The following is a 15,592-nucleotide window of genomic DNA, read 5'->3' on the forward strand; positions in this document are numbered from 1 at the left end:
GGAGATATTGTAAAGGGTTGGGTAGATATAGCGCATTCTATTTTATTTGTTCCTGTATCAACAACTAGCTGATGAGTACTGTATGTACCATGAACTATAGATATATAAAACTTTTTAGGGGGTTCCCTGAAGCTGTACATTTATTTTAAGGGGTTTTCACTGGGATAAAAATGAGAGGCAGATGATTTCCCTTACTTTGAGTAATCTCTGCTCATGTCTTGTTGTATCTTGAGACCGAAAAAGAAGGGCATCTCCCCTGGCAGAGGTTTTACCATGTCTACTGTATGGAAAGCTAAAATAAAAAAATAAACATTACTTGCACTTTTAATACAATTCTGGACTCCAGGTTCCCGATGTCTGTCAAAGTTCTTCTTTTCTGTTCTTCCCGACAATGGAATCTTGTGTTCTTGCAAATGTAAGTGCTCTATGGTGCAAAGATCAGGGGACTAAATTACAGAGAACTCCTCGCCAAGGTGTAACTGCTAAGCAGTTTAACCCTTCATCTTCCAATAACAGTTGCTTCAGTGTTGCAAAGACGACTTCTAGATGGTATTCCAGTCTGGTAATTGACCAGTTTCTCTTAAAACTGTACTGTTCTTAAAATAAGGCATTAGAGATTGTATAGGGTCCTGTAGTTCAGTTTACAATGTTTGACCATTAAACACTAAACAATTGTTATCTCACCTTGTGACAGTAAGTAGTGAGGTCACATCCTTTGTTTTGCTCTTGTAAATTAACGCACATTTGATTTACAACATTTATCAGGCAAGTGAGTGTATGCTCTCTGCCGCTGCCTCTCTTACTCACATTCAGTGTGCACATTTCTGTATGATTACTTATAAACATGTCACAGTCTGTAATAGTAGTGTGTAAAGCTGGTAAGTGTTTTAACATCTTGTGTCTCAAAAAAAAAAGAGGAATATAAGGTAGACGATAAAGGACCATTTATGTGTGTAGTAGGAAATATGAAAGCAAAAGCTTTAATTTTAAACCAGGGTTCAGATCTGAGGTAACAAGGATTAAGAAATATTACAGTACTTGACTGATTTGAGCTATTTTTTTAACCTGTTGAACCACAAAAAAAAAACATTCCTAATAGCTCCAAATTTGGATTGACTTACAGTGAGACCTTGGTTTAAGAGTAACTTGGTTTGAGAGCGTTTTGCAAAATGTTTTCGTAAATTACAAGCGATGTCTGTCTTTATTTACAAGTAGTGTCACATCACATACATAAGTATTAAAGAGAAGAGAGGAGCCTCTAAGTGTAGCAATATGGTTACGTTTAATGAAGGTACAACATTTTGAAACATATTGCTACACTTAGAGGCGCCTCTCTTCTCTTTAATACTCTGTAGCTCCTGCTGGATTTTGCTGCTAATGCCCTTGTGGAGGCTTCCATTTGTAGATGGGCATTTATGGTTACACAACCTGGTGACATTGCTATAATCTTTTTATATGGACTATAAACTGAAGGACATATAAATGTGAAACTAATCATTTGAGTTTCCATTGTTTCTTATGGGAAATTTGCTTTGATATACAAGTGCTTTGGATTACAAGCATGTTTCTGAAACTAATTATGCTCACAATCCAAGGTTTTACTGTATTCTGTAATGCTCGCATGTTTTCAACCCGAAGATGTCCAGAGTTGAACCATGCATCCACGTGTATCTAAAGCCTATTTTTTTTTTAAACCGGTATCACGGTGGTTTTATTTTAAACATTTTTGCCATCTGTGTCTCATTAGGGATTTTTCCCTTCACTTACTGTCCTATACACTCACTCTTTCCAATGTGAGGGAAACCCCCTCTTGGGCTACATTCACACTGGTAAATCTGCACATCCAGCGATTACCTGCAGTGACAGCAGATAATTGCTGCGATCACTGCAGCTAATTGCACATATAGTGCATCCAGCAGCAATCACTGCAGGTATTCGCTGGCTGTGCAGAGAACCCTGAATAGCTGCGGCCGCAGGTGAATTGTTATTATAGTGAATGGGGCCAGTGGCCGCACCTAGCTGATTTCTACCACTACTATTCGCATTTGCCCTAATCGCTAGTTTGAATGTAACCAGGTGTCCCTGTTTGGAAGATTTTATCTTTTTTTTTATATTCCTGTTTCGGTGGGGTGGCAGCTTACAATTTCGTTTTTTTTTCCCCTTGCTTTCATGCCCTGTGACATTACAGGAGTAAATCTCCATAACAGGAAAAACAATACAAACCGGAAGTGGTCCTAACCCCTCACTGCTCTATCAAATGTAAAATATCTAAAACTGTTTTTTCTCGACAGGCACCCCTTGCCTGCAGTTTTTGATAAAGGTGAATTATGCTAAAAAGTGGTTTTACAGGTGAAAGGTTTTTTACCTTCATGCATTATATCTTATGCTTGTGTGTGAGCATGCACGAGTGCCTGCATCGCAAGCTGCTTGCTATGGGGGCACTTAGAGAAGAGAAGGGGCCAGGAGTGCCGGCGGGGGACCTGAGAAGAGGAGGATTGGGTCTCCTCTATGCAAAACTATTCTATAGAGCAAGCAAGTATAACGTTTGTTATTTAAAAAAATTATCTTTTTTAATATCACTATTTTTTACCAGTCTACCCCATTATCTTTTTGCCACTAATCCAGTCACTTGGGAATGCCTTTCTCTTATCAGTTTTACATGCAAAAGATCTGCTTTGAAAATACGCCCACTGCAGGATCAAATTTCGACTTCCCTCACTTAACCACTTCCCGACCTCCTCATGTACATTTACGTCGGCAGAATGGCATGGACAGGCACATCAACGTACCTGTACGTGCCTGCCTAGACGTGGGTGGGGGGTCCGATCAGGGAGCGGTACATGCGTAGGTCGGGTCCGCTCGGGGAGCGATCCGGGACGACGGCGAAAAAAAAGAAAAATAAATAAAAATGCAAAAAAACTATCCCCTATTTTGTAAACGCTATAAATTTTGCGCAAACCAACCGATAAACGATTATTGCGATTTTTTTTTTTTTTTTTTTTTCTTTTACCAAAAATAGGTAGAAGAATACGTATCGGCCTAAACTGAGGAAAAAAAAAATTGTTATATATGTTTTTGGGGGATATTTATTACATTACGCTCTATTTTTGTTTATAGCGCAAAAAATAAAAACCGCAGAGGTGATCAAATACCACCAAAAGAAAGCTCTATTTGTGGGGGAAAAAAGGACGCCAATTTTGTTTGGGAGCCACGTCGCACGACCGCGCAATTGTCTGTTAAAGCGACGCAGTCCCGAACTGTAAAAACCCCTTGGGTCTTTAGCCAGCATATTGGTCCGGGGCTTAAGTGGTTAAAGGAATCTGTATTAAAGTTGCATGGAGATTGTATTATGTATATACATTACGGTTGCATTGATACCAAGCATTTGCACGAGCATCAGTACTTGTGCAAATGCGCCGATGCTTGATCTGATTCCTGTTGTATCGAACCAGGCATCCTCAAGCTCCGCAGGGGGTGCTGGGCAGCCTCACAGGTGATCAGTGCAATGGTGGGGGCAGTTACAAGCACCAATCTCCCTGTATAGCTTTTTTTACAGCAGTTTCTCTTCCTCTCCCTCTTTCCCGCTGCTGTCAGGTGGTTTATTGAAAGCCACATTGGGGGAGACGGGGGTTCCACCTGCCCTTCTTCAGACCCTGAGGTTGAGTTTTGGATTCAAATGGATGGATTTGGCTTTGAAATACCTGGGAACATATTTCCCATCCAAATTATCTTGTACCTTTTTTGAACCCAACTTTCCCCCCTCTCTTTACCAAAATTCATACTCTTCTGTAAATTTGGCACTGAGGTTTGCACTCATGGTTTGGTAGATGCAACCTTCTCAAAATGGGAATCCTACTTTAAAGGGGTTGTAAAGCTTAATTTTTTATTTTTTAATAACAAACATGTCATACTTACCTCCACTGTGCAGCTCGTTTTGCACAGAGTGACCCCGATCCACATCTTCTGGGGTCCCTCGGCGGCTGTTTCGGCTCCTCCCCGCTTCTGGTAACCCCCCTGGTAAGTGCTCTCCCAAGGGGGGTTACCTTGCAGGCACGCTCCCGAGTCCTGTATCCTGGCGTCCATAGCTGCCGATTACAGGACTCGGCCCGGCCCCCGACCCTCGCGTCATTGGAGTTGATTGATAGCAGCACAGCTATTGGTTTGCACTTCTGTCAATCTATCCTATGAAAAGTCGAGAAGACCGAGCTGAAAAGAGCCGAGAAGCAAGCACGCTTTCGACGTGGGACTTTCAACAAGGGCTCAGGTAAGTAAATGGGGGGGGGGGGCTGGGGGGCCAGTAAGTAGCGGATGTTTTTTCACCTTAATGCATTAAGGTGAAAAAACATGAAGGTTTACAACCTTAACTTTTAATATCTCTTTCAGGCCTTACCAAAAAAGATACCATATTATTACTTTAAGCAGGTGCACTTCTTGTTCATAAGTTCATCTGACCGCATAGACAACCTTGTGTTCCCCCGGAGCCAACTTTCCTTGCCTAAACAATTTGGGGGAATAGCACTTTCTGAAATACTACCAGGCAGTACACCTAGGTAGACTTAGACTGGCATTGTCATTACACCGTTAAGCTCTGGGCGCAAATAGAACAGGCCCAAACGGATGCAGCATTGAAGGGGGCTCCGTGGTATTACAACACTCTACCGTCCGATATAAAGTCATATCCCCTAATAGGACCCACCCTTCATCTATGCTCACATCTTTTTACGCAGGATTCCCCCTCTACTACAGACTCTCCCTTATTGCCAATTCTAGGGAATCTGCAGTTTATCATGGACTTTAGAGACCAGACTTTTTGAACCCTACGCCAAGCTGATCGCTATCAAGCATCACATTTTCTGACAGCGAAACAATGACCCTCCATTGCATCATTAATGGAGACCACAGGCCCCTTCCGCCTGACATTCTGGAGTGCCCTGCAACTTCATAATTTTTTTCTGTTCCTTGCCAAATCCACAGGGGTTTGGTTGACACTTGACCACCTTCGAGGAATACTGCTCAGAGGAAGGGATATTACTGCAAGTGCTTTATAAAACATACCCATTGATTACCCCTCAGGAACAGCCATGCCTATCTGGTATGAGGAAGTAGCAAGCGGCTCTAATCCAAACATCCATGGCCTAGAACTCTGTAGCTACCAACACAAACTATGCCTATTTGCGGATGATTTCCTAGTCTTCTTGACCTCCCCTTTAATCTCTGCCCCTAACCTATTCGACACCCTCTTCAAATTTGGGCGCATATCAGGCCTATGGGTAAACCCACAAAAGTTGATGGCTTTGAATATTTACTTACCACCACCCCTAGTAGCCTGTTTATCTGAACTTCTCCCATTTCCTTGGGCCACTTCTTATATCCCCTACTAGGGCATCATACTCGCTGCTAACCATAGTGACCTGTATGCAACCAACTACCCCCCCCCCTATATTACTGCACCTCTCCTGTAATTTTTCCTCCTGTAAGGGAAAAGTCATAATGAGCTAATATGCACCGCATATTAGCTCATTATGAAATGCTTACCTCGGAACGAGGTGCATATCACTTACCTGGTTCACGCCGAGCGAGATTTCATCTTGCCTCGGCGTGTCTTCCGGGTATCGCCGCTCCAGCGCTGTGATTGGCTGGAGCGGCGATGACGTCAGTCCCGCGCGGGAGATTTAAAACTCGGCAAGGTCCGGCGGCTGCCGGTCCTTTCGCCGTAGATCCCCCCTGCGCATGCGCAGCGGCGCATTGCGAGGGGAATAATTTCTAAACCGTGCAGGTTTAGGAGATATTCTCCTTACCTACAGGTAAGCCTTGTTATAGGCTTACCTGTAGGTAAAAGTACAAAAAGTGGGTTTACAACCACTTTAACTTCATACTGCCTATATCCACATGGCAAGTCATGACCCCCTGTTGTTGTTGTTGTTGTTGTTGTTGTTTGTTTTCAACTGTTCGTTACAATGCATCATTAGCTCATAGTATATACTTTGAACCTCATCTGTTTTGTGTTCTTCTTTGACTACTTGACAAATGTAAAATGATTTACACATTGTTAAACCTCAATAAAATATTTGAACCAGGAGAATCTACAGCCTGCCGACACTATAGGAGCCAAATTCTCATCTGTAGATCAAATTTGCAGGTATTGGTTAATACTTATTATAGAGCCAAACTCCTGTGAATAAGCAGTCACAAAGGTTATGCTCTGTCTTTACTAGATATTGAGGAACATTTGTTATTGTTGCCTATTTTCCCGATGACTGCAGGGCAGTACCATCTAAAAGAAGAGACCTGTCTTTGTCAGAAGCCAGGCAAGCTGCTCTGCCAATGTTCCACCTGTCATATTGATGTTGCTTTAATCTAGAGGCAATGATATTGCATTCCCTAACAAAGCCCTCTTCAGTGGAGCAGTTTCACCTAGCTCTGACAAATTCAACTATTGGTATAGATCTTGCAGTGTGTGGGATTGGGAAACTGGTCAGAGTTGAGGGAAGGATGGATGGTGCTAAATTCAGGGATATATTTGAGGTGTCTTGCCCGGCGTCCATGTCTGGTCCAGCGTCCGTCCGCGGCCTCGGTGGTGTCCTCCTGGCTTCTCCCGCGCTGTCTCCGAGTCGAACCCCCGCTTCCCGCGCTCAGTTTGAAGCCTCCGCCGACATATACCGAGCGCAGTACACTCGGGCACGCTCGGCTTCTCACGCATAAACGTCACAGAACGTGACCACGAGCGAAGCCGAGCCTGGCCGAATGTACCTGAGTGTACTGCGCTTGGTATATGTCGGCGTAGGCTTCAAACTGAGCGCGGCTATCGGCGTATATCGCGCACCCACGATTTTCCCCTTATTTTAAGTTGAAAAAAGTGCGCGGTATACGCCGATAAATACGGTAATTGGCAACATTTTAACATGATTGGGTATAAAAAGGGCATCAAAGAGAGTCAGAGTGTCTCAGAAGTACAAATGGGTAGAGGATCACCAATCTTTGAAATGCTGCATGTAAAAATTCTGAAACAATTTCAGAATAAATTCCTCAACGTAAAATTGCAAAGACTTATTAAATATTTCATCCTGTATAGTAAATAATATCAAGATTCCAAGAATCTGGTGAAATCTCTATGCAAGGGACAAGGCCAAAACTTATTATTGGATGCCCATGATCTTCTTGGGGCCCTCAGGTGGCACTGCATTAAAGGTGGGCATGATTCTGTGATGGACATCACTGCATGGGCTCAGGAATACTTCCAAAAATTGCTGTCTGTGAACATCTAAAATAGATAAACGTCTATCATGCCAAGAAGAAGCCATGACCCAGAACCGCCATCTTCTCTGGGCCAAAGCTCATTTAAAATGATCTGTTGCAAACTAGAAAACTGTGGTCAGACAATTTGAAATTTAGAATAAAAAAAAATGTTTTTGTCAACCATGTGTCCTCCAGAGTCCAGACTAAAGAGGAGACGGACCTTCTGGATTGTTATCAGTGCTCAGTTCATATACCTGCATCTCTGATGGTATGGGGGTTCATTCGTGCATATAGAATGGACAGCTTGCACATCTGAAAGGGAACCGTTAATGTTGAAAGCTACTGTATATCTAGATTTTAGAGCAGCGTATGTTCCCATCCCAGAGGATGTCTTTTTCAGGGAAGGCCTTGCATATTTCAGCAGCACAATGCTAAACCGAATACTGTATCTATCACAACAGCATGACTTTGTAGTAGAAGAGTCTGGGTGCCCAGCTGGACTAAGTGGGCCCAGACCTTTCACAAAGTGAAAATCTTTGGTGCATTTAAAAAAAAAAACACAAAGGAGACCCCCAGGGCTTTTGAGCAGCTAGAATCCTATATCAGGCAAGAATAGGACATCATTCCTCTCCCAAAACTCCAGCAATTGGTCTCCGCAGTTCCCAGATGGTTACAGAGTGTTAAGAGAAGAGGGGCACTACACCATGGTAAATATGGCCCTGGCTAAACTTTTCTGAAATGTGTTGCTGCCATCAATTTCAAAATTACTTATTTTATTTTTTTTAAATGGTACATTTTCTCAATTTAACCATCTGATACGTTTTCCATTTTCTAGTGAATAAAATAAGGGTTTATGAGATTTGCAAATCCTCGCATTCTGTTTTTTTGTGGATTTACCCAACTGTGTCCCAACTATTTGGGGTTGTAGTACAGAAATACAGTTGCAATAAAAAGTATGTGAACCCTTTTGGAATGATATGGATTTCTGCACAAATTTGGTCATAAAATGTGATCTGACCTTCATCTAAGTCACAACAATAGACAATCACAGTCTGCTTAAACTAATAACACACACAGAATTAAATGTTACCATGTTTTTATTGAACACACCATGTAAACATTCACAGTGCAGGTGGAAAAAGTATGTGAACCCTTGGATTTAATAACTGGTTGAACCTCCTTTGGCAGCAATAACTTCAACCAAATGTTTCCTGTAGTTGCAGATCAGACGTGCACAACGGTCAGGAATAATTCTTGACCATTCCTCTTTACATAACTGTTTCAGTTCAGCAATATTCTTGGGATGTCTGGTTTAAATCGCTTTCTTGAGGTCATGCCACAGCATCTCAATCGGGTTGAGGTCAGGCCACTCCAGAAGGCGTATTTTCTTCTGTTTAAGCCATTCTGTTGTTGATTTACTTCTATGCTTTGGGTCAGTGTCCTGTTGCAACACCCATCTTCTGTTAAGCTTCAGCTGGTGGACAGATGGCCTTAAGTTCTCCTGCAAAATGTCTTGATAAACTTCATTTTTACTTTGATAGCAATCCGTCTAGGCCCTGGCGAAGCAAAGCAGCCCCAAACCATGATGCCCCCCACCACCATACTTCACAGTTGGGATGAGGTTTTGATGGTGATGTGCTGTGCCTCTTTTTCTCCACACATAGTGTTGTGTGTTTCTTCCAAACAACTCAACTTAGGTTTCATCTGTCCACAGAATATTTTGCCAGTACTGCTGTGGAACATCCAGGTGCTCTTGTGCAAACTGTAAACATGGAGCAATGTTTTTTTGGACAGCAGTGGCTTCCTCTGTGGTATCCTCCCATAAAATCTATTCTTGTTTAGTGTTTTACATATCGTAGATTCGCTAAGAGCCGGTTCACACTGGGGCGACTTGCGATCAGACTTCATGTCGCCTCAAGTCGTCCCAAGTCGCGCTGTAGAGAAAAACAATGGAAGTGAATGGGAGCTGTGTTAATACACACGACTCAAGGCGATCCGACTTCAGAAAAGGTTCTTGTACTACTTCAATCCGACTTGTAGGCGATTTGTACCCATTGATTTCAATGGAAGTCGCCTCAGAAGTCGGATCCTGTCTTATCTGAAGCTACTTTCCAGGAAGATAACATACATTTCTCAGGGAAACATCTCCTGCACCCAGTGTCATCTTAAGAGCATTATAGGCCCCCGGGCTATACAGTGCACAGGGGCCCTGTCTACACAATCACGCACGAGAATTTACTGACAAAAATCATAACATTTACTGGCAGAACCACAATTTTTACTGCCAGTGCAAAAAAAGTACCTAAAATTACAGTTTTCAGTGCCGAACAATGCAAATGTCAGTATTTAAAACTATAAACATATACAGTAGCTAGTGCTATTAGCAATGTGTTTAAGTTAAACAAAAGTAAAAAAAAATGTCTTCATTGACATGAAGGTTAGGTTACTATAACCCAGCCAGCACAGAGTTTCCTCTTACATCAGAGTCTGCAGGATTCCCCCTTACAGTGAAAGGGAACTCTTATGTAAAGGGGAACGCTGCAGATCATGATCTAAGGAGGGAACTCTGATGTGGAGGGGGGCTCTGGTGACCAGAGACCACCTTATATAAGAGTCCACTGCTTTCTCTTTCCCACTTACATCAGGGTCCGCAGACTGAGTTCCCCCTTGCATTGTAAGGGGGAATCCTGCAGACTCTGGTGTAAAGGGGAACTCTGATGTGGGGGGCACTCTGGTGAGTAAATACACTAAGGTAAGGGGGGTCACTAATATAGGAGGGGAAAACATTATATCAGTGCCCCCTTACATTTTTTTACATCAGCAACCCCCCGCACTCGTGGAGGACCGATCTTCTCTGTGATTTCCGCAAACTGGGCATGGGCAGTTCTAACCCGTCACTCCACAATTTTTTACTGGAGTTGCTGGGCAGCCGGTGGGGCCCCCCAGGCAAGCAGGGCCCCCGGGCAACTGCCCAGCGTGCCCAATGGAAAAGATGGCCCTGCCTGCACCCCTCCCTCCCCCTCCCTCTCCTAGAGCTGATTGTTGTTTTATTGGCCACTGGAAAGTCTCCTGTCCTGGAGACGACTTCAAGTTGTGTTGTAAATCGCCCCAGATCGCCCTGTGGTTCATGTTCAAGTCGTGTCGGAGTCGCCTCTGAAAGTCGCGCTGGAAGTCGTGTCGCCCTAGTGTGAACCGACTCTAACAGGATGTTGACATATGCCAGAGACTTTTGTAAGTCTTTAGCCGACCCTCTAGGATTCTTCTTCACCTCATTGAGCAGTCTGTGTTGTGCTCTTGCAGTCATCTTTACAGGACGGCCACTCCTAGGGAGAGTAGCAGCAGTGCTGAACTTTCTCCATTTATAGACAATTTGTCTTACCGTGGACTGATGAACAGCAAGGGCTTTTGGAGATACTTTTATAACCCTTTCCAGCTTTATGCAAGTCAACAATTCTTAATCCGTAGGTCTTCTGGCAACATTTAATTCTTTGTGTGTTTTATTAGTTTAAGCAGACTGTGATTGTTGTGACTTGGATAGAGATCAGATCACATTTTATGACCAATTTGTGCAGAAATCCATATCGTCCAAAAGGGTTCACATACTTTGTATTGTAACTGTATACAAAAAAAAAAAATAGTTTGTAAATGTGACTTGACTTGATAAAAGCCAGCTGATACTGCTTCCAGTGAAGCAAACATGTGCTTGTCTAAGAATGTGCCCAGTGCTGTCCTATGGAGATGGGTAAACCACGTTCAGTACCATTTTAAGCTCCAACTAAAGCAACTATGAGCTTTACTGGGATTTTTCTTTGCTCCAAGTAAGTGATTAGTCTAATGTTGGCGTATAAGGAGGGTGGTAGTGAAGGGTACCTATTTCTTTGCCCAGCGAAAAAAAGCACAAGTACATTTTTAAGCTCAGTTTTCTCTTTCACATAAGTATTTTGTCAATCCTTACTAAAGGCTCAATGAGCCTTCTATAGCTGCTGCCTGGAGCCTCCAAAAAAAATGTATGTCCCTATCGGTGACATTCCTTTCTCCATTTCTGTGTGCACAAAGGGTAAAGGGAAATCTCACCCACAGAAAAATGGACAAAAAACTAAAACTCATTTTTAGTAGAGGGAGGTAGGGTATAAACTGATGACCTGTGGGATCAGTTTGCTAAGGGGGTATAAGCTGATTTTTAACACTTTTTTTTTTTTTTATTCCCCTTACACATTAAGTATTAACATTTATTTAAAAACATGCAGTTTTTTCCTTTGTGACCAGTGTTGGGAACTGAGTCGTGTAGGGTAAGGTGAGGAGTAAATATTTTTATTTCATTGCACTACATGCAATAGTTATCTGCCACAAAACACATTATCATTATTAAAGTTTTTGCCAGAGGTTCTAACCCCCTCCCTCTCCATCCAAAGCTATGTATGTTTAGCTCTGAAAGTTAATTTATTTAGGAGGAAGTGAGCAGATAATTTAGCTTTTTTGTTTGAGATAAATACCATTTAATGATGATTGGCAGGTGGCTTTTTTTCTACTTTTATATGAATAAGCAGCAAAATGTTAACAATCCTCTTGTGATTATATAAAGTACCACTTACAGTCTAAGTGCGATGATAAAAAATTGTTTGGTGGTCATGATCTGATCTGATTGCTGCTCATATGTGCACAGTCAGGTAGTTTTTGGATTCACTTGGCTCTGCATAATGGAGGATACCTTTACTCTTTGGGCAGCCTGCCTAAATACAAACTGCAGTGTTCAATCCAGTCTCCCAGATGAATGTTTTCAAGGAGAACGCATTTATGTTTCACCTTGATCTTGGCACATTTTAACATGTGAAGAAATGTATCATTTGTCTTGAACTGTTCTCCATTGACCCACCACTGCTAATATAGCCTTAAACTTTCTATTTCCAACAGTCTTATTCCAGTGAAGGTATGAATGGGGGCAGATACAGACAGTATGTGTGTTGTGATGGTTTGAATATCAGGAATGATCTACTGCAGGAATGAATATTCTGTGGAATGTTGTGATGATATCATTAGACTGGAGTTAAAACACCCCAAGCTGTAAATGTCATTGCCGTGACTCTTTCCTTTTAACACGTATTTGTCTTATCCATCTGTCTCCTCTGTGTTTTCTGCAGCGATATTCTGATCACCCGGCTGGGAGCATCCATGAGTTATGATGAGCTTTGTGAGGAAGTGAGAGAGATGTGCCGCCTGCGCCAGGAGCAGCCTATCACATTGAAGTGGATTGATGATGAAGGTATCTTGTAACAAGCATTATTAAAATGGTGTCTCTGTAGATACTGGACCACTGCTGCTGTGATTTCTCACCTACCAAGTCTGTTCATAAATCTGTTAACAGAAAATCTCAGAATTATACCTCCACTGTAGTCTGAGGGGGAAAAAATGATTTATCAACGGGGTTGCTCTTCTGTTCATTGAAGGACACAGCAGAGATCTTGATCCCTTACAATTGGGCTTGTAGGACACCAGACACAAAAACACAGGGACAACCAGTCTCACTCTCTGATAGTGGCCACACTCCCAACCTAGTAGAGGCAGCTCAGTTCTTCGCCTAGTGTCCAGGAGTAAAGACCTAAGCTTCCTGCTGGGAACCTTGGTTTTCTTTTCTTTCTTGCAGGAATTTTTTGTTTTTCTTTTTTCTTTGAGCAGTTCCTTAATCAACAGTTGAGCTGGGTGACTGGATAATATAGATCCTTATATGTCCCCCAGCTCAGCCTACGACACCATGCAGATCCCTAGTTTGGTGCGAGTTTGGCTGAGACAGCCCTCCAATCCCAGGACAGCCTGTGAATGTCCATTATTGGGGTCACATGTGACTGAGTGGCCTAATTGCTCTGTCAGTGTGTCCCTCAGGCCAATGGCACACCTGTTTCAGCATAGAGGTGAACTGTTGGGGGTAGGGTATGGCCTCTTTCATACAAACAGGATATGAGCTGTGTGACAAAGTATTGGATCACTTTCTGCCATTGCCGATATATACTGGTATATAAGGTGGTTCGATTGCCCATACACTGCTGGACTTTCCAGTTGGCGGATTGGACGATTTGACTTTGTTTTTTGCATGCATCTTAACTCCAGGAAAAAGACAAGTAGCGCTGCCATGTCGAGAGGGGTAACACAAATTCCCTCTTGTGCCATGTTTTCTGTCCTGGGGGTGGGATACTGGTGGTTCTTGTTCCCATGTTGGCCTGTGTACAGGTTCTTCTACATCCCTTTTACATCAGTGTGGTCTCAGCTATCGCTATAATTCCTTCGCTCTGACACTAAACCCTTGGGTGTCCAATACAGCAGCCGCAGAATCAACCTCCAGCCTCTCCTCTCTTCAAATCGAAGAATGCTTTATTCTTCAACCCATTTTATTAAAAACAAATTCTTCTGTCAATGGCAAGAGAAGAGGAGGAGCAGGTAGTAAAATGGCAATATTATCTCTTCTGTCAATTTACTGGGAGTATGCTGAATAGCTATACTGTTGCTCAGTAAAGAGAGGTAATAACATTTTGTAGAAGATTTATTTAACCATTTCAGCCATTTTGTGAGACCAGAGTGAGTAGCAGCAGCTGAGAGAGCAGCAGTGTACTTTTATTTAGCGTGTCACTTGCCACATCACCTGCCACAAGTTGTGGATTCTCCACTGGCCAGGTCACCTGGCCACAAGTTGTGGATTGTCCAGTGGCCCCGTCGCCTGCCACAAGTTGTGGATTGTCCACGTGCCACGTCACCTGCCACAAAGTGGATTGTCCACAATGCAATGCAAGCAATTTTTTTTATATATTTTTAATGGTTTTTCATGATTTGCCATAATTGTTTAGATTTCTAATGTAAAAAAAATAGGTCTGGTTTAAAAACGCTTATAAACGAAAATGCAGCAAAATGCTGGTGCCGCGTTTTGCGTCTGAACCCATTTTTTTTGCTTCTGGAAAAACGAGTTTAAACGCAACTGCCTTAAAACGAGACTGTGTGCATGGACACATAGGATCACATTAAATGAATGCATTCAGGGGCAGTTGAAAAAAGTGTCCAACTGCCTCTGAGCACGTGTTTAACAGCATCTTGTTTGCATGGGGCCTTGAAATTGACCAAAAAACAATATAGAGTCACTATAATTTGGCATTACATCCTTAATATAGTCCAGGTTTACTTTAACTCTCAGCTCCCTGTGGCTAATGTAGCCATCTGCTTCTAAATACATACAAAAAAAACACCAAAAAACGATACCTGACAGTGATTCAGTATGATATAGGGAGAACAGGTACCAACATCAAAGTTTTGTGGCTATGAAAGAAATGCAGCCTGTATTATCCAAAGTGAACAGATGCCTTCTGTCATAGTCTAACCCAGGCATATGCAATTAGCGGACCTCCAGCTGTTGCAGAACTACAATTCCCATGAGGCATAGCAAGACTGACAGCCACAAGCATGACACCCAGAGGCAGAGGCATGATGGGACTTGTAGTTTTGCAACAGCTGGAGGTCCGCTAATTGCATATCCCTGGTCTAACCTGTCCTGAAATAATGAATGTGACTGTGATTGCTCTGGACAATGACTGACTGTAATCAGGCTTTTAAGCTCCTGACCATTTGGCAGCCTAAAGACCAGAGACTTTTTACAATTTGGCACTGCGCTGCTTTAACTGGTAATTGCGTGGTCATGCAATGTTGTACCCAAACAAAATTTGCGTCCCCCCCACAAACGGAGCTTTATTTTGATGGTATTTGATTGCCTCTGCGATTATTTTATTTTTTACAATATAAACGGAAAAAGACTGACAATTTTGGAAAAAAATATATTTTCTCTTTTTATTATAATAAAAATACAATAAACTCCAGTTTTATTCATACATTTAGGCCAAAATGTATTCAGCCACGTCTTTGGCAAAAAATGGCAATAAGCGTATATTTATTGGTTTGCGCAAAAGTTATATCATCTACAAACTAGGGTAAATTTCTGGAATTTACACAGCTGTTAGTTTATGACTGCCTAAAGGGCGTAAATTTTGGATTTCACTCCTTACTACCTATCACAATTTGAAGGCCATAAAATGCCCAGATAGCACAAAACCCCCCCAAATGACCCCATTTTGGAAAGTAGACACCCCAAAGCTATTTTCTGAGAGGCATGGTGAGTATTTTGCAGCTCTGATTTGTTTTGAAAATGAAGAAAGGAATGTTCTTCTTTTTTTCTCTTTTTTTCAATTTTCAAAACTGTGACAAAAAGCGAGATCTGCAAAATACTCACCATACCACTCAGCAAATAGCTTGGGGTGTCTACTTTCCAAATGCAGTCATTTGGGAGGGTTTCTTTATCGTACATCACGGGACACAGAGCAGCAAA

General features: G+C 42.3%; 1 protein-coding gene across 1 annotated transcript in view; it reads left to right on the top strand.

The window, feature by feature from the left end:
* The window catches only part of PRKCZ (protein kinase C zeta), a 390,682-nt gene that overhangs the window by 19,621 nt on the left and 355,469 nt on the right, over positions 1-15,592 (top strand). Inside the window, exon 3 of the mRNA XM_040325896.1 lies at positions 12,375-12,496. Within this exon, the coding sequence (XP_040181830.1) occupies positions 12,375-12,496 (122 nt within the window). The remainder of the gene's footprint in view (positions 1-12,374; positions 12,497-15,592) is intronic.

The sequence above is a fragment of the Rana temporaria genome, chromosome 10, assembly GCF_905171775.1.
Source record: "Rana temporaria chromosome 10, aRanTem1.1, whole genome shotgun sequence".
Classification (NCBI taxonomy): Eukaryota; Metazoa; Chordata; class Amphibia; order Anura; family Ranidae; genus Rana; species Rana temporaria.